We start from the raw sequence: 26736 nt of genomic DNA on the forward strand, positions 1-26736 counted from the left end.
CTTTTCCTTTGAAGCCAACGCTCGAGAGGGTTCGACTGCCGGCGGTTAAATAACAAAAATAAATACTTTAAAAAGATAAACAAATCTAAAATATGAAAGAATAGTTATTAGCATTCTTGGGATATGGTAGATTTATAGTGGGAGTCAGACGGAAATGTGAGAAAGCAGAATTGTGAGGAATTATGGGCTCTGATTCCAGTTCACAATTCTTAGGGGATTCAATAATGATTTGTTTTTCTGTGCAAAATCAAGGCTAGCTATGTTTACATGCAAACAAATAATCCGTTAATAATCAAACGGATAGTTTCATCTGACTGAAGTGGTAACAAAGTCATTTTATTTACAAATAATTCATGTATTGATTGCTTGGGCTGTGAATGGCCAACGACTTCCACATGTGATACGCATCACCAGGCATTTCTTTTTAGCAGAATTTAGTAACAATGTGATCTGTTTTGGACATTGACTAACCAATGTTAAAACAACTTTGATAACTGAATAATAAATGTGTTTTTGAATGCAAAAAACACACACAAACACACACACAACAAGATAATCAATTGTTAAGGATTACAAAAGATAATATTACAAATTTAGAATTCAGAGTAAATAAATTCAATTCAAACAGATGACATTGGTTTTCCAGAGATAACACATTACATGTGACAGGTGGTGTTAGATATTAAAGGGGAACTTCTCCCAAAAATGAAAATACTTTTATCATTTACTCACCGTGTCTTTGTTCTGATAAACACAGATAAAGATAATTGGAAGAATTATTATAACAATATATTTTGCCCCCATTGACACCCATAGTAGGAAAACATACTTTTAATTTTTTTTATTCTGTTGAACACAAAAGAAGATATTTTGCAGAATGTAAGACAGCAAACAGTTCTGGGGAACTTTTGACAACCATTGTATTTTTCCAACTATAGGAGTCAATGGGGGGCGAAATCTGTCGGGTCGTAAGCATTCTTCCACAGACGTTTCTACAGATTTGGAACAACTCGGAGGTGAACAAATTATGACAGAATTTTCATTTTTTGTATGAAATATACCTTAAAGCAGGTCTATTAAACATTCTATTAAACGCACATTTACTTCGGCTCATTCTCACATCTTGTTTATTTCAAATGTGCTACTGTATCATAAGCGAGCGGGCCATATTCAGCTGTGGGTATTACATTGATTTTTAATCATGCGTGATAGTTTTACAATGGGTAATGCAGATGCCCTGCTGCGTCACTTGTGTGTTGAATAAGATCAACAGATAACTCAACTGTTAAGTGAATGACACAAGAATGCACTTTCATGTACTGCGATCACAGATGCAGAGCGCGCTTGTTTTCACTTCATGATGGTTGAAACTTTTAATATAGAATTGTGGGGCGCGTGTTTGACCGGATCATGGATTAACCACAATTGGATACTTTACACGACTAATAATTGTAAAAATATTTGACGCATAACGATAAGCTCGTTTCAAAAGTGCTGCCGAATCGATTTGTGTAGATGTATCACCGAATCGATATTTTGAAGCCCTATTGATTAATATGACACATGACTGTTACATTACAGACAGCTTTTGATAATCCACGGCTGTTACTGTAAAACATAATGTGATTGATATGAGAAAAAATAGAGATGCACCGATACAAAATAATTAAACCGATACCGATATCTATCAATAGTGAATATTTCTCAACTTTCTGAATGTTATCAATTCATATAATGACTATTAATATTGAACATCATACTGGTGACACCCAATAGCTGATAGTGTGAAAAATAGCTTTTATTGACCAAAACCGATAATTGGCCGATATATCGGTGCCCCTCATATTTCAGTTAATTTCCTGACAAACACAGAAAGTGTGTGACTGATGCTTTCGCAATGTATTTTATAATTCTCATATATGAAATAAGTACCAGGCTTTATAACTAACAGTACATATAATGTACTTAGACCTCTGTTAGTCACTTAACAGACAGAACGTCTTCCCTGAAGAGTTATTGACATTCATCCAGTGTGTGGCCGATAATCTTCTGAGCCCTTAAACTCAGTTGACAACACAACAGAGGCCTTGTGGACCTAATGACCATTTCACACTTACTGACACATTAGCAATGCTAATCCAGTCTGTCTCCACAGGGCTTAGGATCCAGAACACCCGGCCAAACCACAACATACACCCGTGTAACAGAAACATACACATCACATGAGTCGAGGAAATGAAGGACATTCTCTTACGGTTATAGTGACGGTAACGGACGCTAATCCAGGCGGCATGTTTCCACTGCCTCCGTCTGCAGCCTCCACCACGAAGGTGTGTGTCGTGCCGTCAGGTAAGAGTTCCTCAAAGTCCAGCCGACGGAGAACTTTCAGCTCCCCGGTGAGAGGACTCAGAGCAAACATCTGTCTGGCGTCCACACTCCTGATACGATACGTCACGTTTGCGTCCAGGTCACGGTCCACAGCCTGCACGAGACACAGAACACTATATGTCCATTTCATCTGACTAAAGCACACGAGTGAGTTACATCTATGCCTAAAACACATCATGAAGTGATCCTGAAACAGAGAGAGAATTAGAAAGACAGAAAGAGAGATGAGAACCTGGAGAACGCAGGCCTTTGGATGAGACTGTGTGTTTGTGTTCATCTGTCTTTCACGTATAAAAGGTCTTTTTGTTAAAGTAAACAAACACATTCTAAAGAAAGCAGATGACTTTCTATGCAAGAATACAGCAGAAATTAAAACCAGGTCACGTCAAGTTAAACATTGTGTGAGCAGAGAAGTTTCCCAGAGGTGAAGTTCTCAATATGATGGTTTTGATCCGGGCTCGTGGGATGTGTTGAATATGCATGTGTACGTAACGTACGCTGACATTCAGGATGATCAAACCCGCCGGGCTGTTCTCTGGCAGAGTAACGTGATACGCAGGCTGAGAGAACACCGGGCTGTTGTCATCCACGTCCAGCACGGTGACGGAGAGCGTCATGGCGGCCCGTCGGGGATCTTTGGCTCCGTCCCGGGCCTCCACCAGCAGGTCGTAGTGATCACGTTCCTCACGGTCCAGAGGCGCGGCTGTGAAGACGCTTCCATCAGAACTGATCCTGAACAGATCCGTGTGAGTGACCAGATGGTAGCGCACCTGCCCGTTAACACCTGAGTCCAGATCAGTGGCCTGAGGAACACACATACACAATCAACACTTTATAATCAACACTTCAAAATCAACACTTCAATACAGTACAAAACACTTCTAATGTATATAATCAAATACACTTCTATATATTAAATAGACACACGCATGTGCACACACCCACCTGTCAACATAGTTATATATAAGAATTCACACACACAAGTGCACATTCAAACAAACAAACACACACTCGCGCACACTCACAGACACAAACATACTAACAACACACATGCGCGCACACACAAATCCACACACACACAAGTACATGCATGCAGACACACAGGCACGCCGCTCTCGCACACATACTTACAAACACGCAGGCATTCATGCATTGGGGCACACACACACACAAATACACACATTCAGGGTGCACCTGCTTCAGCAGCAGGATAATGAGACGGCAGTAAGATGTTTGACCTCCTGCAGGTGTACAGACAGGTGCACAAAGCTGATCTTTGACTTTCTGATGGTAACCTCTCTCTCTGTCTCTCTCTCTCTCTCTCTCTCTCTCTCTCTCCTCTCTCTCTGTCTCTCTCTGTCTCTCTCTCTCTGTCTCTCTCTCTCTCTCTCTCTGTCTCTCTCTGTCTCTCTCTCTCTGTCTCTCTCTCTCTCTCTCTGTCTCTCTCCCTCTCTCTCTCTCTCCTCTCTCTCTCTCTCTCTGTCTCTCTCTCTCTCTCTCTCTCTGTCTCTCTCCCTCTCTCTCCGTCTCTCTCCGTCTCTCTCTTTCTCTCCCTCTCTCTCTCTCTCTCTGTCTCTCTCTCTCTCTCTCTCTGTCTCTCTCCCTCTCTCTCCGTCTCTCTCCGTCTCTCTCTTTCTCTCTCTCTCTCCCTCTCTCTCTGTCTCTCTCTCTCTGTCTCTCTCTCTCTCTCTCTGTCTCTCTCTCTCTCTGTCTCTCTCTCTCTGTCTCTCTCTCTCTCGCTCTCTCTCTCTCTCTCTCTCTCTCTGTCTCTCTGTCTCTCTCTCTCTCTGTCTCTCTCCCTCTCTCTCTCTCTCTCTCTCTCTCTCTCTCTCTCTCTCTCTCTCTCTCTCTCTCTGTCTCTCTGTCTCTCTCTCTCTGTCTCTCTCTATCTCTCTACCTTCAGAACAGTAAAGCATCTCTTCCCCCTACGTGGCCACTCCGCTTTCTCCATTTACAGGCCTTAAATATCCCATTTAATGCCATCAAACAAACTCCCAACTGTGTTCTCCGCTATTTATCCTTCCAGCGCTTCTGCCTGAAAGGAGCTCATTGACACGCAGGCAAAGTGCTTTTGTGTTTCTCTGATAAGCCCTGAAACAAAGAGCTGGGAGACCGGCCGCTATAAATCCTACAGACAGATATAGAGACGCTTGTCTTCGCCAAAAAGGTCGAGCTCAAGCTCATCTATTACCTCCACGTCTGTGTTTTATAAAACACAATCTAGACACATCAAACCCTAAACTACGTATTTAAGGCAGTGACAAAAGGTTTATACAACGTGTCCCTTTCACTTGAACAGCATTCATGTTTGTGATGTTCTATTATGGTTTGACTTGTTACACATATAATTAATGTGCGGCAGATTCTGGGTTGGTGACATTGTTATTTCTAAAACACTCTATGATGTCTACACGCCTGTCAAAAGTAAAAGAGCAAAGTTTGTGAAGTCACTGAAATAAAAGGACTTTTTTAGAAATGAAATGAAATTGATAAGCCTTTACGGGCTCACATCATTGCTGCTCAGCGGGGACGTTCCTCGGGCTGAACATTTTCTATTATGGTTAACCCTCCTCCGTGTCATTTTTTGCAAAGTTAAAATACTTGTCACTTCAGTTTAATATGCAGAGACAACTATATGTAAACCATGTACACTCTTCAAAATAAAGGTCCATAATGGGGTCTTCACCGCGATTCTATAGAAGAACCATTTATGGTTCCACAGAGAATCATTCAGTCAAAGGTTCTTCAAGGAACCATCTCTTTCTCAGTTTTTATCATCTTAAGAACCTTTTATTCGCCACAGACAACATTTGGTGAAACAGAAATGTTCTTCAGATGTTAAGGTTCTTTATGGAACCAAAATGAACCATTTGAACGGTCTGTTTGATCGTTTCAACAACGTAAATGATTTTAAACGTACACTTATATTTTAGGAATGACAACCTCGCATTTGTTTATATTGTGCTGGTCAGACTGATCTACACCTCCCATGATGCACTGCAGGAGGACTCTTTGAAAGATGATCAACATCCCAGCCAGATAAAAGGTTTTACAAGCATTCATTGCCTTAATATATAATGTCAAATTCATTCAACAGACTGAGGCTTGTTTCTTATATAAGCTGTAAATTAGAGCACTGTTCACCCAAAATATATAGTTTTTTGTTTAATTTATTCACCTGAACCTCTATGATTTTCTTTCTTCAGCAGAAAACAAAAGAAGATCATTTTTGTTGCTAGTCAAACAACACTGAACTCCAGTGGTTTCCATTGTATGAACGCAAAACATTTCAAGACATTTCTCAAAATATCTTCTACGCCAATTTTCTTCTACTCCAAAATGTTCTTATTCCACAGAGGAAAGAGTCGCATACAGGTGAATACATAACGACAGATTTTTAGTATCCCTTTAAGGAGAGATGCCAGGTTTAATTCAATTGCAGTCATTTCTGTCACAGAGACAATCGTAGACAGCTTTTTGTTTCAAATATTAAAACAACATTGAACAACTCAAAGCATTCTGTAAAACTGATTTAAAACTACAAAAAAAGGATAGTTGTATAATAGCAGTATGAATATAACTGTCTGATAATCAATAACGGTAATAAAGGAATATTAATTTAGCAGACGCTTTTTTCCAAAGCGACTTACAGTGCACTTATTACAGGGACAATCCCCCTGGAGCAACATGGAGTAAAGTGTCTTGCTCAAGGACACACTGGTGGTGGCTGCTGGGATCGAACCAGCAACCTTTTGACTTACGAGTTCAGTGGTTTAACCCACTAGACCACCATCTCACATATTACATATTACAATCCTATGCCCATATTTTGATAGTAAATAGTGCACGTCTTACATCTTATGGAAAATATACAATCTTTCTTAATACTATGTATTATTTCTTTGCAATTTTTTCCAAATGTATTAACTTCTAGTGTTTACTGCAAATCTGCTTTGCAACATGAAAAAACTGATCTAGAAATATATTTTATCTAAAAATAGTTACAAAACTATTGACAATTAGCATACATTTTAGATTGGTATTTTAGCATACAATTAAGAATTCACTTCAGTTCTTAAAGACATTTAAGCGTAACACATAATGTAAAGTTATCGAGACAAGAAACAACAGTCGTGTCCAGATTGTAAATATGAGGTGGAGTTTGTGATGGAGGAGGGTTATTTGCCCATGAACAAGGCGATAAGCTGCTGTAAACTGAATGAAATTTAAACGGAAGTTATGATATCGTCACATCTCTATAGATCGATAAGGATCACCTTGACTCACTTGACCTGTCAGAACTCTATATGATTAATTTCTTGATTGAATGTTTCGGGACATTTTGTAATTACATATGTTTCTGACCTTTCCCTTTACTAATCCTGTTGTACAGGTCTGGAAATATTGGTGGCACTAAATGAGTATCATACTACTGTATTTTGTTGATTTGAAGCAAACTGACTCACTGTCCTCTGCAAATAAACAACAACAAAGCAAGTGTACAGAGACAGCAGGGATTTTTGTGGCAAGCTCGTGTAAGCGGTGGTGAACGCATTCATCTTCTGAATAATCCATGAAAGATACATTACACCTGAATGAAGGAGCAGCACAGATACGTAATGGAAGTCACAGAATGTTATTGATCGGTGATGCTGTATGTGCTGTTGCTGTTATGATGTTTGTCCTGTAAACACAATATGAGACCTTGAACGTCTCCTATCGCTGCACAACACTGAGATAATGCTGCTGTAAGTGATGTTAACAGAACAACACGCAATTCACAATGTGTAATGAGAAAACACACTGATCTCTGTCATAAAACACAGAACATGAAAAAGGATTCATGAGTCCGCCAAATCACAGAGATGTTGATTCGCACAGGACTTTTATTATCAAAGGACCTCGGTGTTCGACAAAATATGGCAGGTCATTTGTAGGGGAATTTTGAGTTTACAAATTACAGACATGGCCAATTCGCACAGACAACCTCTACAATCATTACAGATGACTAGAGGTCCCCAGGTAACACTAATCCAGTGAGAATAGGGCTAAAGAGGATGAACACGTCTGTTCCTTCCACATCAAAACAGAAAAAGTCCACAGTAAAAAATACATAAAGCTAGACGTCAGGTCAATAAACAAGCTCTCCAGTGCAGATAAGAAGAGCGGCGTCTCCGGTCTGAAGTCAAGAGACCTCACAGACGTTTACATTTGCCACGCTGTGGTACATTAAGAGTTATCTGACAGAAGGTGTGTTTCGGCTGTGATGTGAGACCTGTAATGATACGGACGGATCTCTGCTGCTTCACGCTGACTGTAGGGGACGTTTAGCCGGCGTTAAGCTCTCTGGACCTGATCCAACCTTTCTCACAGGAAAACGTGTTCGGAGCCCAAATGAGTTCGGGACATGTGAGGGTTGACAAATCAAGCTTCTTGTACGACGCCACACACATTGCTTGATAACAAAAGCTAAACAAGTCAAGTAAACAGGTTGATTTGTGCATGATTATTTAACAATTACTTTCAAGAAAAATATGGTGACACATGATTGTTGTAGTCACAGTCGTCACAAGGTCTTAACTGTGTTGTAGTGTATACAGATGTGATGTGCAGTAGATGCTGTGTGTTTAAGTTGGCGAGCGTGCCAGCATCAGTCTGTGATTATTGCTCTGACTTACCGTGACTCTATTAATCTCGACCACTAATTACAAGTCTCACAGCTTAACAGAGCCGGCAAAGCTCCTCATTACAGGACGTCCCCGAGGTAAGAAATTATTTAAATTACATTTCTTTAATTGGAAAATCATATACAGCGGCGTGGGCAGGGACTTTGGCGGGTAGGCTGGAGGTGAATGCCAGCGGAGCGAGCGATGGGCAGAGAGCGAGATGAGGGCACGGTAACACTTCGGCTGTTGGCATCATGCCCACGGCTTATTAACAGCGCTCAATCGAGACCTCTGAGAAGTGCAGACGTCATTCTCTGGAGGAGCAGTCACGCTCAATACAACACAGAGACGTGCGGAGGATTTACATTCCACTAACAAACTGAAGTGTTTCTGCATCCAGAAGAAACTGGTGTCACGATTTGATTTGAACAATATTTCTCTAAAAGCAAGTGGGTTCAGGAGCTGTTCTGAATGGTTATGAGGATGTGTGACACAGGGTTTTTTGTGGCAGGATCTATTCTGATTGTAACAAACACACATTTGTTCACATGTCATTAAAATCTATCCCTGTTTCGATCATGTTTTAAATGAGAATCGTTTATTATCTCAACATTTCATTAAACATGGATTAGATTCATTAGTAACACTTTACCATAAGATTGTGTTTGTGAAGAACGAGTTAATGCATTAGCTAACATGAACTGGTCTCAGCTTCAGACGTCACACCCACAGACCGTTGGCTAAACGTCCCGCCCAAGCTCACAACTAAAATACTTTATATGTACAATATTCTACACAAGCCACACCCCTGAGGAAACAAATCTCTCTTCACATACGCTAAACAAGACAAATGTTAATGATTTACAAAATCTTCCCATCAAAGATTCTTCCTCTGTATGCCGAGCAAGCAGTGTTTCTCATTTCATAAGTGCCACGCGTGTCTTTTTATTACAGACACGGCAACAAAAGATTACTGCTTAAGAGTGAAAAAATGAACTGAAAATAAATGACTCCCATTACCACCGTACAACCGCTACCATCACAAGTGAACTCCATAAATACCAAAAGAAACATGTACGATATAAGTCCATTATATATGCGATCACGCCTTTAACAACCAATAGCAACGCAGCACTTTCACCTTCATTTCACACCGTTCACCATGTTTCACTCCACAGAATTCTGCAGATCAGCACAAACCATAAATACATCAATAAAAGATGTGCAGAATGAGGACTCACTAGTAGAGAAGAAGTGAAACATCATGACTGTGTGTGTGATCTCACCTTCACCTGACCCACAAAAGCGTTGGTTTCTTCTTCCTGAACGGTGACATTGAGTGGCAGCAGAGGATCAAACACGGGGTCATTATCATTGACGTCAGTCACCACTATATTCACTGTAGCAGAGCAGGTCTGAAAAACAACAAACAAACAAACAAACAAACATTGAGGTTACATCTCTGGATGAAGCCGCTGGTCTTATAATCACGTCAACAAATCAGAAATTCTCGTCTTCAGGCCCACATCCCAACTGTTGAATTATGCAAGACAGCGTTTGTTTGCTTTCATAAACAATCATCTGATTAACGGACGCCCAACTCAAGAAATTACGAACATATTTGCATTCATCATCAGCTATGAATGGTGTCTAATGAAAAATGTCCACAGCTGTTGAGCGGATTAGTGTTTCAGTGTTTAGATCGCCTCAAACTGACGCCCGCCAGCCCATGATCACACCGCCGAAGATGATTCTGTCTCCTTACAAACAATAATTAACTGAAGAATATGAGCAATGAAAATACATGAACATTCAAAAGCACTCAAGAAATGGAAACGTGTTTAAAGTGTCAGGTGTCTGGGAACAGGAGCTTCATTAGACGTGTGAATCTCAAATCGAAAAACAGACAAGAACATGTCACCGTTGAAAAAAACAAGAAATTATATTTTGCACAAACAAGATAAACGCCTATTTTTAGGACCATTATGATGAAAAGTGACATGAAGTGTTTTACCCAGCATTTCAATATATATCATACTGCACATGACAAATAAAATGACAAATATAAAAACTTAGAAATTAAAGATTCATTTAAAAAACAAATAAAGAACTAAAGTATCTACAAAATCTTGGCAAGTGACTATAATTCTCATTGTATAAAGACACCTCAATTTGCAACATGTAGAGTATTTATGTATCAAAGTCACAAATTAAAAGTCAGATTGCAATCCAGACATTCATGACCTGATGGTTTCAACTCATTTTGTCTCATACACTCTTAAAAATAAAGGTTCTTCACAGCGATGCCATAGAACAGTCATCCTCAATTGGTGGACCTCGGTCCGGATCCGGACCTTTGCTTTGATTCATCCGGATCGCAATAAATAGCCTCCTTGACTCTTTTGGTTGTTTAAATTGAGCGGAACGGACAATCACATCACAAGCCCTCTCATGAACATGTATGTTATTTATCTTTTGCCGCTATATCCTCTTACATCTTTATATAGCGCCAAATGTGCTTCGTTTTAAATTTTAAACCTTTCCCCGCACGCGCTGCTTCTCTCCGCCAAAGACTCGGCACATGAAGAGCAGCAGACACGTGATTATTTTAACAACAGTAGTGCAGACACGCAGAGCAGGTAAACGGACACACAACAGGAAACAAAATGCAGCAAAAATTCTGTTGGATGATTTTATGTAGAGAAACGTAAAATTACTTTTGCTGGGTTTTCAAAAGCAGGGTCACATTTTGTAATGAACAACATTTTAAGTAGTTTTGGTATGAATGGAAATGCTAATGCAGTAAGTTCATTTGTTTTCTGTTTATTATTTACTGGTTAGAGCATTTTAATTGTTACATGACATTTGTTGTTTGTATGTTGGCAGTAGGTATTTTGTATTTTTTATTTGTGGATATCAAAATATAAAATAAATGTCCTGATTACAGATCATATATTTTATAAATATGTACAAGTGGGTTAAATTGATAAGATATTTATTGATTTTCAAGACCGGACCACTTGGAACCATTTTTGGTTCCCCAAAGCAGCATTCAGTCAAAGGTTCTTCAATGAACCATCTCTTTTTTACTTTTTTATAACATCAATAACCATTTTTCGCCACAAAAAACCTTTTCTGAAACAGAAATGTTCATCAGATGTTTAAGGTTCATTTTTTAAATTCTTCTATGGCATCAAAGAACCTATTAAAGCACTTTTTTTCTCCGAAACATTTGTTGTAGTTGTTAAATCTCTGGAGTTTATATCGCAGACAGGCATCAAGGAAAGCAACATTCCATAAATTCGATGTTTTCCCCCCTGTGGATTGAATGTATTTGTTAAAGGTTTAAATGCTGCTGTATTTGGCAGATTGGTCCTATAAATGTTTATTGTGAGTCAATAAAGCCTGCTGAGTTTGCACAATGCCGTTGAAACACATGATGGGTAACATAAGGTGACGTGATTCGTTTGTCAACAACATCACAAACAGGTTCACAGATAAAAGATTGTGTGATTGGGACCCGGGAGGATGGCTTTCATCTTCTGGAAATGTCAAGCTTGAAATTGTATTATTAAATCTGTGTATTTACAAAATCAAATCTACTCCAGCCATAACACGCAGTGTTAAAATAATAAAACAACAACAACGACGATTGAGTGATTTGATTAAATCACTTAATTACTCATTATAGAAATGAATCTCTTCTCTTTATTAAATGTGAAATATCATTAGTCGAGTCAATTCTATTCAACCGGAAAAAGCACTTTTTTTTCAAATTCTTCAATAGCTGGTCGTTGACAAAAGCTGCCGTGAAACACTCATGAATTGTGTATGTGTGTCTGCTCCATCAAATGTGCATCCAAACCCTCCGCACGTCTAAACGCGCACTTTTCTGCTGTAAAGGTCACCGGACGCATCCCAAAAGTGTGGCATCACTGAACGAAGGCAGAATGTTTTAGTGTGGCGGTCGATTCTGTCAATAGGAGTTCAGTGTTGCGTGGGGATGAAGAGGTCTCACTTGTGGACATTGTGTTTGTGTTAAAGTGACTCCTCTCTGTGACCACTGCTCTATTTTCAGAGTCAAGTAAAGAGCGCTTTCAGTGACCTCGGGGTGGATGGAGGTCAAGCGTGGATTTATTTTGCCATGTCTCCTCCGAGCTTCACCCTGGAAAGCACTGTTTATTAAACTGAATAATGACCGGCCGCTTTAGCAAAGGTCACAGTGTTTTAATGACTTTAACACGCCGCTCTTCAGCCCTATGTCTCAACTTTACAGTGGGTTTTGGGCTGTAAGCAGAGCAGAGGTCACGGAGAGTCACTGTGGGGAAATGGAGGTTTGGGAATAAAACCTGCCGCTCATCAGACTTTCATGAGGTAACCACACAGGGATATCCTCGTTGACAGAAGATTAAACCTCAGAGAGTTTGACCACTTAAGATGTGACATGAATGATTCTGGACTTATAAAACTTTTGTGCTCACGAGATTTGAGATTTCAAGCCACTTTTATTACAACAGCTTTAAATTGAATCCAACAGTAATCACAGAACGATATACAAAATTTCATCAAATCTCACATAAACCAAATCAGTTCAAATCTTGCAAGATCATTCATTACTTTATAATAATTCAAATCTATTCTGGATTCTGGATTTAACAGAAACACTGCCTTTAAATCATTTCAGACCTCATGATGATCTTTTTCTTTTCTTGTCGTATTAATTGCCATGTTGCATATCCCAATATAAAATTAAACAACTGACACTGATATTTACGACTGAGAGAGAGAGAGAGAGAGAGAGAGAGAGAGAGACCAGAGAAGGTTGTTGATAATTAAAAAGCGGGTTGAGCTCATTTATCTCCATCACTGCTGTATAATCACTCCATTGTAAGATGCAGCTCATTTTCCTCTGTTTACATCAATGACAGTGAGAGGCGAGAGACCGGGACACACCGGCCCCCAAACATCTACGACAAACCAAACCAACTCAAAGAACACTTTCACAAGAGATGAGAAAACCAAAGACAACAATCCCAGTGAAACATTGACTCGATTCATCGACTGACTGAATGTGTGCTTCTCTTTCACATTTAGAAACATTATATTAAAGGTCTAGAGTGGGATTTATAGCGGCCACTAGTGGCGAGTTTGAGAATTGCAACCATTTTGAAACACGACGGTGGCCACCACAGTACAAAAAGATGTCGTCAGCTGAGTCTAGCGATGATCAAGCTAAGCATTTCATGCCTGCTTTGCACAGCACGTTGAGCTAGCTAACAGTAAATACCAACTCTGTTAAAGGCGTTTGATATGACAGCAAGATGGCAGTATAGAGTAAGTTAGTAGACACTTTCCCCTCTTTGTAAAGTCAGGGACAACCGGTGTCATGAGATATTGAGTCCTCCCTCGATTTCTGTCCCATTTAGGACCCCGAGTGATTCAATTAGCTCAATTGGCTAAAAGAACGTCTATTTGGGTACTCTTCTAGCGCCTGATTCCAATTCTTACAAAATTACATTACGATTAATGTTACTAGAAGATTTCTAATATAACCATTAACGTATCTTACATTAAGTCCTTGCTATGCTAGTATGTATATGAGGTTATAGGAAGTGAAATCAAACAAATCTCCTTCTTACTTTTTAAGTTAATTTACGTATCAACTAGCACAACATAGAACTACGTGGTGAGCTGGCGCTTGCGAAAAAAAGCTAGCCAGCACTTACCGAACATTCACAATAATGAGAATTTTGACTCAGTCAGGGTCTTGTAGAGCTGTTTGTCCCTTTAGGACTACTGTATAAAACATGGCGGCAAATTGAATGTATGTAAGCCCGCTCTGCATGCAGATAGAAACAGTTTATTCTAAGATACCACAAACATTACGGTTCATTACGGCAGGTCTTTATACTCCTCTGAAGAAATAGTTTTGTATATTTTATTGCATTTCTGTCAATAGATCCTTCCTAAAAATCAGACTTTGCTCCTTTATCTGCTGATGATGTCATTGAGATCTTGCATCATTCATCTTTATGAGCAGAAGATTTGCTGAATATTTTCGGCTGTGACAGAGTCTTACCCCGTCTGGTTTTCCATCTGACGCGGTGACCGTTAGTGTGTAGTGATCAGTGATCTCTCTGTCCAGCGTCTTCGCCAGCAACAACACTCCAGACCTGCAAGTTCAGACAGTGATATAAAGGTGAAGACAATACAGCTTTAAAATTACAACAGATCCAGAGGAAAGCCATCGGTGGAGAAAGCTGCAGGAGTCCACTTTCAAACTGATAGAAAACTGGAAAAAGGTCTATATGACGAGCCAAGGCCAACATGATTTTCTGTTGAAATGATTTCATCAAATATATATAAATACACACACTCAGTCCAGCAAAAATTTATTTTACATTTCATTTTTATGTGAGACTTTTGCTGTAAACCTGCTCTTTCTTCTAAATTAAATGAACTAAAGTCACTTGACTGAAAGGTTTCTCTTGACATTACAAATCTTTTGATCTGAAGATTTTTGAATATCTAAATCATTTTGTCTGTATTGTAAATATAATTGCGCAAACCTATATGTTTCTTCCATTTTAAAGCAAAAACTGTATTTAATAAACCTCATGAAGCTGCATGATACTGTAAAATGACAACTGAAGAGATCATTTCTGCGAGATAATAAAAATGAATATTTAATTTATATAATTTCCAAAGTTACATTTTTGTTATTTCATTACTTTGAAAAGTTAACTATTATTCTGCAATGTGAAACAACAAGAATTCTCTAATTCTTATGTGAAATTTCATTTCTTGGTTTCAAAAAAATCGGAATGAATTATTTTGTGAGTAAAAGAAAAAAAAAGATGTGTTCGGCGTTAAAAGTCTAAATAGTCTGAGGATTAGATGGGTGACCCGGCTCACACGCTCTCCAGATGAATCTGATGCAGGAGGTGAGCGGCTATCTGAACTCAACTAATGAGAAAATCTAAACACCATTTAAAACTCTTACATTTCTTTCACTCGAGAATCTATCAAAGTCATTCTGAGCTTTAAAATTCCATTTTGCTGAGGAAAAGTCTAAACCTCCAGCCTCCACTAGACTGCTTTTTAAACATACACTTTATATAGCATCATGCAGTCCGCAGCCATACCATATCCACTGACAGTCGGACAGCTCGATGTGGAACTCTATGGGGAGCAGAAGGAGGATTAGATGGAAAGGAGTCGTAACACTGAGAGAAGCGCAGGTATTCACAGTCATTCTGCTCATTATTAAAGAGACAGTACGAGTTCATTAAAAATGTATCTTGTTTGTTATATTCTTCGTGGAGGATTCATAGCAGGATCAGATGCTTTACTTTAGGCTTTGATTGAAACCCTGAACACCAGACTAAAACATACTTTACTAAATGTATTACTAAAGAAAGAAAGAGAGAGAGAGAGAGAGAGAGAGAGGTTGATACTGTGATGACCCAATGCTGTTTGCTTGGTTCAATGAGAGCTCAATCCTAATAATGTCCCTAAATTTTGGTCATAAAAAATTTATGTATGTTTATTTTAGACAATGCAGATAGGAGAGAAGTATTGTAAATTGTTAGTCTTTTTCAATCAAATGAATGTCGAGAAACAAAAGCAAAACAAACTGTTTACACAGAAAAACTGGGGAAAGGCAAGTGTTTTCAGACTGAGCTTACGTATGTGAGACTTCAAAGACATTGTCTGGATCTCCGCTCAGGATGGTGTATGTAATGGGGTCTCTTTCACGGTCTGTTGCCTGCAGATGACAGACAACACTAATTCAATTATGCTCTGGAAAACCTTACCATCTGAAAACCAGCAAAAGACAACACAACACAAACTTCCTTCCTCTCAAAATATAACAAATATTACATTCTTGCATTCAATCTACATCACATTTATAGTATGACATTACTGACTACTTATGTGCTGTATAAGAGAATGGGTGATGTGGAGATGATGGGTAATGTGGAGACAGTGGGTGATTTTGACGATGGAGATGATGGGTGATGTTGAGAGGATGTTTAATGTGGAGAAGACGAGTGCTGGATATGATGGGTGTTGTGGAGAAGACGAGTGCTGGATATGATGGGTGCTGTGTACATAATGGATGATGTGGAGGTGATGCGTATAAAATGAGTGGTGGAGATGATGGGTGTTGTGGTTATGATGGATGATGTGGAGATGATGGATGATGTGGAGATGATGGATGATGTGGAGGTAATGGGTGGTGCAGATAAGATGACTGGTGGAGATGATGGTTGTTGTGGAGATGATGAGTGTTGGAGATAAAAGGTGTTGTGGAGGTGACAGGTGGTATGGATGTGATGGGTGATGCGGAGCAGATGAGTGGTGGAGATGATGGGTGTTGCGGAGCAGATGAGTGGTGGAGATGATGGGTGTTGCGGAGCAGATGAGTGGTGGAGATGATGGGTGTTGCGGAGCAGATGAGTGGTGGAGATGATGAGTGTTGGAGATAAAAGGAGTTGTGGAGGTGACGGGTGGTATGGAGGTGATGGGTGATGCGGAGCAGATGAGTGATGGAGATGATGGGTGTTGCGGAGCAGATGAGTGGTGGAATTGATGTGTGATATGGAGATGATGGGTGATGTAGAGAGGATGTTGAGACATTAAGTGACGTGGAGATGACGAGTAATTAACCTGTAAGTTGAGCAGTGTAGCTCCAGTCCTCATGGCCTCACTGATCTCCAGACTGTATATGAGCTGAGGGAAACGGGGAGGACTCTGGTTGTTGGGTGGCAGCACATCAATATATACTGTAGTGATGGAACTTCTGAAAAAACAACAAACCCAACTTTATTTATTTTCTATATTTATCTTACAACTTTCATTTGGTTTATAAAATATCTGTCTACTACACTATCTCCTAGTCATTTTTCATAAACACATCAGAGACAACTGGAACAGATGTAAATATCAGTCTGCTTCTCAGAAAAAGATCACTATACAGGAGCTGCATTAAAGAACAGCCTCTAACATTTCTGGTTTTGAAAAAGGTTATGAGGGAGAGAAAATGATTAGAGATTTTTCATTTTTGGATTGTTAATTCTGTAAGTGCCTTTTTAGTGCATTTATAGGGTCTGAACGCAAAATCCAGTACCAGCTCAGATCTGTACTTGCTCAGCACATTAGAAGATGGCACCATGTTTTATGACAAACTGTATCAAGGTGCTTATGAACTTGTGTGGAATTAAAGCAGCAGTGAACAGGTTTGGGGTGACATTTCAGGTTGGAAAGGTGTCCTTGTGGTGGATTTGTAAAGATGGATTTAATGCCAACAAACTTTAAAATAAGGGAAAAGAGAAAGGGAAAATAACTATCTGGTTCTTACGAGCTGAACCACCATCTGTCCAATTTCTGTAATAACACACCTGCTGCCTTCTGCTTTAGAATCAAGCCTCCATTAAAACAGAGTTCCGGCTCAGGATTACTCTCCGGAGGAGAACTTACACTTCTGTCAGCTTCTGTTCATTCATTCAGCAAACTGAAACTCCTGACGTTTGTATGATTTTATATCCTGGTTGAAGATTGACAGGTTTGATCCCTGTTGTGCTGCAGTGTGAGGATTATTCAAACATTTTTGAGACAAAAGTTTTGAGACAAGAGATGAGTCAATGATACTGTTCATACAGCAATTTGGGGTGAATTATTCCTTTAGGTAGAGCGCAACGCACCGCTCCATAATGTGAACCACAATCACACGTGACCTGACTCTCTGTCTCTGGGTTGTATTGATCTTGCGGTCAGAGAGAATTACAGAGGCCAGTGACTGTATGAAGGGGAGGAAGAGCCAATTACAGTGAAAAGGTCTTCATTTCTGCTCCTACATGTGTCAGGTGGACAAGAGCAGCGGCCAATACTCTCAAGTAAATTTCTGAAACAGAATATCTGTCCATGTGCTACGGTGAGCTTCAAAGGACAGACAGACACACAAGACTCACACTCTGTTGACTTCTTTTCATATGCGGCAAATGTGAAAGCTTTAAACGGCTCAGCCCCTACTTACTTAACTGAGCTTTTATCACATCACAACCCATCACGCTCTCTACAATCTCAAAACTCAGGACTTTTAATAACACCTAGAATAACTAAATCCACTAAAGGGGGTCGAGCTTTCTCATACGTAGCACCTAAACCCTGGAATAGCCTTCCTAATACTATTCGTTGGTCAGACACACTCTCCCAATTTAAATCTAGATTAAAGACACATCTTTTCAGCCAAGCTTCACTCAATGCAGAGTACAGCAGTGACGCTAATTATTCTCCTTCTGCCTTGGCCTCGGGATGCCCATCCTGAGGTAGGAAGAAATTCCGCCAGGTCCAGATGATCGACATATGCCCATCCCCACCTAGAGATTACGCCAGATACAGCTGCAGACTGACTGACCATCCCAGCTCCATCTAAGGCAATTCCACCACCAGCCAAGAGAAATACGACCATCTGAACATCCCAGCTCAGACCACTCCATCCCCAACCAAGAGCAAAGATGGACTACTTGTCACATTATGCTGAAGTTACAATACTTGGTATTTAATGCTAAATTTACATCACATGTCAGCAGTTTGAAGTTATAGCTGCATTCAGTGGCCCTGATTGGAGGTTCCTGTGTGGGTGTTTGTGGGGAGTGGGGGTGCTCGTTGGTTGTGGTTGTGGGGATTCGTCTGCTGGGGCTGTGTGGGTCCGGTTTGGCCTTGTTATGTGGTCGATGTCGGACAACAGAGGAATAAAGTTACAACATGCCATTACTATTTTCCCTGGTTGTTCCTCTGTTTTCTGGTGTTGATCGTGCAGTGGGACCAGTTGAACCTGCACAGTGTTCGTCGAGTGGGACTCCTGGGTTGCAGATGGTGGGCTCTCCCTCTTCCTCGTGGATATTTGCTCTGTGGCTTTTGGTCGGGGTCAATGAGTGCAGCTATGACACGTCAGAGGGGATCTGGCCCTCCCGGCTGAGTCTGGTTTCTCCCGAGGTTTTTTCTCCATTAATCAATCATTGGAGTTTGGGTTCCTCGCCACAGCAGGGCAGTGTTGGCTTGCTCGCCGGGAGACTGTTTTTGTTTATTAATTAGCTATTATTTTTTAAAATGATCCTGCTTGGTCTATAAACACCATGCACTGTGCCGTGTTTTACCTTCTGTTTTCCTGTTTGCCCCTGTAAAGCTGCTTTGGAACAATGCACATTGTGAAAAGCGCTATATAAATAAACTTGAATTGAATTGAAAGACAAGAAATGCTCAAACAACGACACAATAATGAGGTCAGTTGATGGGAAGCTGTATGCCCAACAAAAGATTGAAACGTCACAGATTGTCCCTTTAATTTAAAGAATACAAATGTTTGGTTTGCAGGCGGAGTAGGCGATTGATTTGTGTTTTTTTAATGTTTTTAAATGTCCTGGATTATGATGAACTCCCTGTTTGTTGTAGAGTCCAAACATTTGCACACTTGAAGTCTATATTAAGTTAAAATGACTGATGGAGTTTTATTATATTGTACTGTTGACTGTTAACTCATTCAGTGGAGCATCAACTATTCAAATAAATGAATGAATTTACTTTCTTTGGTATGTTATTTATAGTTGAATATTAATAAAAAATGAGAAAATTCCTCCTTTTGCTTTTGCAGGATATTGTATTTTTCAAGGTGATCTAAATTTCATAATCTTTGATGATGTAAAGTTGGTTTTATTGTTGGGTAAATATCATATTCACATATGCAAGTGGAGAAAATGTAAACTATTTAATCTATTTCTATGTGATTTTAGGAAATTGTTTAAGAGCTTTAATTATTTTAAGAAACAAAACAGAAAAACTATTTTTTATCATAAGTGTTTGAGCCTCTCTCATTATTGTTTGTTTGTTCTTCAGTTGTCTAAATTCCTGCTCCTCTACATTTTGTTTTTGATTTATTTGTTATTTTATTTATTTATCTTTGTGGATGTGCGTTACGGTGTTATTTATGTTGTTCCCGGCGTCTTGTGTTGTTGTTTGTATTGTTCGCTGTCTTGTATTGTACAGTTGAGCAATAAAAAAGTACTCCCTTTTGCAATGAATTGTGGGAAATATCAACCAATAGAGTGTTTCCAAACTAAAAAAATGCTTGTCAGCTGTAGTTGTAGTGACTGACCTTCTCTGCAGGACGGGTCCGTTGTCGGAGGCTCTGATGGTGAGGGCGTAGGAGCGGCCGACGGTCAGGTTGACGCCGGGCACCACAGTGATCAGTCCTGTGCGCTCATGGATGGTGAAGTGTCCCTGATCTCCAGCCAGGATTCTGTGGCTCACCAGCCCGTTGAGACCCTCGTCAGCATCTGCGGCTGTCAGCTAAAAAAATAAAATACATTTGTTATTTCTGAAATGCTTATTCAAACTAACTACACTACTGCAAGGGTAAATCTCACGGAAGACTGTGTTTGTGGTTATAGCTTAACTTCAAACCAACATCTGAAGAAATTATATTTTTCTTTCTAAATAGATTTTTTTCCTCTTTATAAAGTGACATCTAGCATCACACAAAGCTCTGTTGAATATTAGCGCGATACATCTTATCGATTTTTTCTTTAACTTCCAATCTTTCACACTGCAAACACGGACACAATTATATAGAAGCTTTTGGTAACGACACGAACGAAATGAAAGAACGATCTAAATGAGTGGATTAATGGTGGAAACTGGAGGAATTATTCATTACCTGTAAGACGGCTTCCCCCGGCTGAATGTCTGTATAAACATTGATGCTGTAGGAGACGTTTGGAAAGGTCGGTGTGTTGTCATTGGCATCGATCACCGTGATGTTAATAGTGGCCGGAGAACTCTGCTGAACCCCATCGGATGCGACCATCTGCCAATGAAGAACAATTTCACATCAGATCAGGTCACGGACTCGTGGTCAGATAAACAGTGCTGATGATGGTTGACATAAAAAAACATGTTTTTGTACAACCAACTTGGCTTTTAAATGTATTTAGTTTCAACGTACGATTTTAGTCAATATATAAAATATTTTTTACATAAAAAATCGTCTTTATAAATTGTTTTTCATTAGACACAGCCCGCATACATCAACATGGCTCTGAAGACAAATTTAGACCAAAGACTACGGCTGCTTATCGGCTGCAAACGCAGGATAAATGAGATTGTTGATCCTCCATTACTCTGGTAAATGAAGTTTATCTTGTACCCGAGCAGATAACAGCATCTTTAAGGAGTCATCTGTATGTGATGTGACACAGCAACATGACCATTGAGATCTTAACATCATCGCTCTCCGCGACATGACCAACTGCTTTCAGTTTTTGAATGAATCGCAGCTCGCCGGGCTGACGAGTGCCAAGAATTTTCGTCCCGTGAGCCACCCGACACATGGTCGCCTCAAAATCAGCATTCACACCGCTGCATTGTGGGGTCCTTACGGCGTAATCACACTCTTTATAACACTGAGAAAAACAGCCGTTAACCGTTGAGCGGCAAATGAAAACACGCTGACAAATGTGAAGCGACAGAATTGTGGAGAAAATGTTTCCCGGCTAGCTGGAAGTCAGGCCTGATAAGCTCCTCGCAGAAAATAAACCAACAAATAAAGAGATTTGATGTGACTGATGCATTGTAGTCGCGCAGGTCCAGAAGGTCATTTAGATGATGCTCAGGTGTGCAGACATTGAGATGATGGGAGATATAATACACTACAATCCTAAAGCAATGACACATTTAACTAAATACAAACACCAGCAATGCCAGAGCTGTTTTCTTTATATATTTGTGATCATAACATGGAGGGTGGGACATATTAAAGCACTTAACTCTTCTATGTAAGGGATAATGTACAGGCAGCTGGTTGTTATCACAGAAATAAGCCCAGAAAGTGTGATCAGAAGGATCTTCTATCACACTGATGGGACTTTTTTGCCTTTTTTACTGAATGCAGACCTTCCGCGAAGAAAATCTGTTTACTTTAATGTAAGAAATGACGTTTAAATGTCACGAACAGGCAATTTGATTGAATCATTTGTAAATATAATGTCATGTATGTTATCAAAAGACATATTTATATTTAATTAGTCAAATTGATATGCTGCAGGGGGGCACGGTGGCTTAGTGGTTAGCACGTTAGCCTCACATCTTCAGGGTTGGGGGTTCGATTCCCGCTTCCGACTTGTGTGTGTGGAGTTTGCATGTTCTCCCCGTGCCTCAGGGGTTTCCTCCGGGTACTCCGGTTTCCTCCCCTGGTCCAAAGACATGCATGGTAGGTTGATTGGCATCTCTGGAAAAATTGTCCGTAGTGCGTGAGTGAGTGAATGAGTGAGTGTGTGTGCCCTGCGATGGGTTGGCACTCCATCCAGGGTGTATCATGCCTTGATGCCCGATGACTCCTGAGATAGGCGCAGGCTCCCCGTGACCCGAGGTAGTTCGGATAAGCGGTAGAAAATGGATGGATGGATATGCTGCATCCGGGTTACTGTGTGTTATTAGTTTTGAGAGGTTGTTATCTAAGAATAATGAACCTGCAAATGTCGCGACTGGCCAATCAGAATCAAGCATTCCAACGAGCCGTGTAATAAAAATTGTCAAGAGCTTTAAGTTTTTATTCAAGCCAGAAACACGAGGTTAACCTAGTATACTTTAACCTATATACATACTAGTTCACCAAAAGAATAAACCTTTGTATTTAAACTCAAGTCATTCCACAACTGTAAGACCTTAACTCATCTTCACATCACAAATAAAGATATCAGTTTTTGAAAATAACAACTTCCACATACTCGTCAGTCTCCAACATGTGTCTGCAAGAGCAAGTAAGTATGTACTGTTTTGTTATGGGAAAGTATATATATTTTAGTGCATAGCAAAACTGTATGGACGCAGTTGGACATACTAACGCGAAATGGAAGTTGCTGTTGTTGCCTAGATGACAATGTGATCCTTAAATGCAAGAGCTGTATTTTTATATTCGTAACAGTTATGTACGTATTCATTGGTTTACTGTATGCTTACATTTAATAATGTAGCGAAGCATCTTTTATTTAATTTGTTTAATCCAGTGTAGCTTCACTAAACTCCGCCCTCTCGCCGTGAGTTGTGGGTAATATCAGCCGTTAAGTGTCCATGGATTCACACTTCCAATTTTCACCGGAAACAGTAGACCATCCGGGTGCTTGGAGAATACTCCTTCAGCATACTATGATTTGGGAAACACTAATTCTATTTTCGAATACTATTTAGGATGGATAGTATGCAAATTGGGATGCAGCAATAGACTATATCCACTGCTGGACCACAAAGACCATATATAGTGCACACTACCTAGCAAATTATTCTTTTTTGCAATAATAAAGGTAACTGACCTAAAAATGACCATTAAATGACTATTGTCTGTTTTTATTTATAATTATTAATGTATGTTATAAACAGAAGCCTTTTGCCCTTTTGCCCATCAGTCTGTATAAGAAGTTATATTAGCAGATTAACGTTTGCTAAGAACTAAATTATTGTTTCTGGCGTTTGATGTGTGTAACGCACGAGTTGTAAAATCTGAACTTTGGCAAAATAGAATAGAGCGATTTATTTGAGCAAATCGCGTTTGGTGGGAACGCTCTATGAGGCTTTATTCATGGCAAGAACTAGTCAATCTATACACAAGTCGATACATACACAAGTCAGGGGAGGGACAGTTTGGAATCCTCAATCAACCTATCCTGAATGACTTTGGGCAGTGGGAGGAAACGGGAGTACACTGAGTACTGCTACAAAATCAGATCACCCCGACATTCAACCACACCTCCTTACCCTTAACCCCGCCCCTTTAATGACATGTTGGCCAACCTCCGAAGAGATCTAAAGTCTTTTTATTAGTCAAACATTGGTGGTCGTACGTTTTTTCTCTAGTACTGTCACACTGAGAGAGGCAAGATATCTCTGGACACAATATAACTGTTTATCTTCATGTTTTTCAATTCAAAAATGTTTAAGGTTATGTCATACACACAGAAAGAGCATTTAAAGTCCCCATGAACCGGATGTTCTGACATATTTCCGAGTAAAAAGGAATTTCAAAGGAGAAAATGACTGGGCGTGGCTTGAGCTTAAGTCAACAGCTGTTGCATTCATTCTGAAATGAAACTGGCAGCAGACTGACAGCTGAAGGGGAGGAGTTAACAGATGCTCCACCCAAATCATCTAACATACGTCATTTGAGATGGATAGTCATTTCAGGGAGGAAGTGCAATATCAGATTTGAACTGAAGATTATGAGAGCACATGAACTTTAAACAGAAAATGACCCACATTGAAAAGCTATTTACTGTAAACGCTCAATTCCTGTTCATGAAAAAACAAGAATTGTCGTTTTTCATTTCACTGGGACTTTAAAGACAGTACGCCTGTATAAACAAGTGTGCCAACAGGCAGAATTGCAGTACATGTCTTTAAATAACCCAGAGGAACAGTAATGTGTATCTTTTGTTTGGGTTACAATGGTATGAACCAAACTATCATCATTCCTGATCCCACCTCCAAAAAATACTATTGTTTTTTCTCATTTAACAAGCAGACAGCTAGAATACATGCCGGTGTATCACAGTAATGTCAGTCAGAGATTACAACAACAATGAACGCTCATTTAAACTCATTCTCCAGTAAAACAGACACTGTGACACAACAATGCAGTGAAATAAGATTGTTTTCTTTTGTGTGACGTGAGAGAATCAGCCGATGCGACGGAGGTGTTTGTGAGATTTGTGCAGCTTGATTTATTATACTGCAACTTTAAACAATACTCTCTTAACTAACCACGGCAATTTCTTGTTTGCGCTTTATCTGCAATGGCTTCAATGTGATTTAGCTAAAAGAATTAAACTTCTGAACAATTAAATGATAAGAACCGCAACGTTTCCACTCAGAGAGAATAATGTAAACAAACACCACCCGTCCACATTCACATGAAGAAGACAATCTGTACATCACCACATGGCGTGTGCTTTAAAACGGATCTAAATTCCTTAAGCGTGTTATATGCTGTTTTAAAAATCATCCCTGAGCGAGAAAGCCGTGCGAGTTCAGTCCTTGACGTAAACGCTTGAAGCTGCAGTGACAGGGATGGAGTTGAGCAGGTTTGCCAAAGGAAGGTGGCACAGAGCCCTTACCGTCAAGCCATACGTCTGCTGTTCTTCACGGTCCACAGGCCTCAGCAGCGTCAGGTAGCGCGTGATCCCGCTGGGCGTCACTGAGAACATGCTGTTGTAGTTGTCCAGAGAGATGTGCACCATGGGATCTTTCGACTGCGGTGGAAATAAATCATCATAAGCTCCTCGTGTCAGAAGGCAAAGACATCAGAACATACAGACGGCTAAATGACTAAGTGATGAATTCACTAACAATAAGTTGTGCCACTTATGTGAGAGTTATCTCAGACTCTCGTTCACTATTCACTACCACCAGTCCTTCACATTCTCTTTAACACCTCGCTTTTGATACGAATGAGTTTTCTTATAGATTGAGTCTTTGAATTTGTGTGACGTGTCTAGTGATGAGAAGAGCATCAAAACTGAACCGCGTTTTAAAGAGATGTGATGCTGTGCAGTCGTGATGTTTGTGCCATTATCTGACATTTATATATGAATTTAAAGGCTGAAATTCATTCTCAGTGAATTCACCATCACTACACCAAGAATGTGTTATTTGAGTCCTATTGTGAAACACCACACGCAGTTTTAAGAGAATCTCTGAAAACAAGGTCAATAATCTCTGAGCGGCGTTGCAGCAGACATTGATCTCTCTGATGTAAATTAATCAGGAGCATTAATATCACCAAGAACCATAACTACAAAGATTAAGCTTAAAAAAAACATTCCAAAATTGAGACTCCGCACCACTATAATGATGTTACGATACAGTGTGATTTTCTTCAGCAGATGGACAATAAAAGACAAACAGACTATCAAAACTGATTCTAAAGGAAAGTGCTCACACAATTAAAGGGATAGCTCAGCAAAATGAAACTTCTGTCATCATTTACTCACTGTCAGATTGTTCCAAACCTACATACATATCTTTGTTCTGATAAAAAGTATTGAAAATAAATTCTATGGGAGTCAATGGGGGTGAGATCTGTTTGGTTACTGACATTGATCCGAATATCTTTCTTTGTGTTTTACAGAACAAAGAATTTTTTACAGATATGGAACAGTTTGAGAGTGAGTAAATGACAGATTTTTTATTATTTATGAACAATCCCTTTAAAAAAATTAACATGCATGGAATAAATAATGCTATGTCCGTGGAATACTTCTTTTTTTTTCCAGCCCAACGCACAGCCTTGCAAAGTATACTTCCTTCAAATCATACGCGTACACATGGGTGTTGACGCATGCGTGTTACATCAAATTGCATTGCCTCTTCCGGCCTACAGTTGTCAGGTTTTTGTTCTACTACCTTGAATCGATGCTCCCAGGACACCATTGTTACCTGGTGGTTTAACTAATTACTGAAAGAAATGGAATGCGCATGCTTGATCTGTGTGTACTTTGGACGCTAGTTAACAAAATTCTGGCGTTGTGCGTACTATCCCGATGTCGAAATTTCTGTCAGGTGTACTGTTTGTATAAAAGGGAACTATCCTTAAGGCTTAAGCATCCACTGGCGTGGATATATTAAAGTAGTT

The 26736-nt window shown here is 39.7% G+C and overlaps 1 protein-coding gene across 1 annotated transcript in view; it reads right to left on the reverse strand.

Annotated features, from left to right (window-relative positions):
• Positions 1-26736, reverse strand: part of LOC130439453 (protocadherin-15-like) — a 135816-nt gene that overhangs the window by 54945 nt on the left and 54135 nt on the right. The window contains exons 13-21 of the mRNA XM_056772071.1: positions 25220-25354; positions 20773-20922; positions 20212-20405; positions 16728-16860; positions 15743-15822; positions 14134-14227; positions 9341-9469; positions 2886-3191; positions 2255-2482 (exon numbers count right to left, since the gene is read on the reverse strand). Coding sequence (XP_056628049.1) covers positions 2255-2482; positions 2886-3191; positions 9341-9469; positions 14134-14227; positions 15743-15822; positions 16728-16860; positions 20212-20405; positions 20773-20922; positions 25220-25354 — 1449 coding nt within the window. The remainder of the gene's footprint in view (positions 1-2254; positions 2483-2885; positions 3192-9340; positions 9470-14133; positions 14228-15742; positions 15823-16727; positions 16861-20211; positions 20406-20772; positions 20923-25219; positions 25355-26736) is intronic.

The sequence above is a fragment of the Triplophysa dalaica genome, chromosome 17, assembly GCF_015846415.1.
Source record: "Triplophysa dalaica isolate WHDGS20190420 chromosome 17, ASM1584641v1, whole genome shotgun sequence".
Lineage (NCBI taxonomy): Eukaryota > Metazoa > Chordata > Actinopteri > Cypriniformes > Nemacheilidae > Triplophysa > Triplophysa dalaica.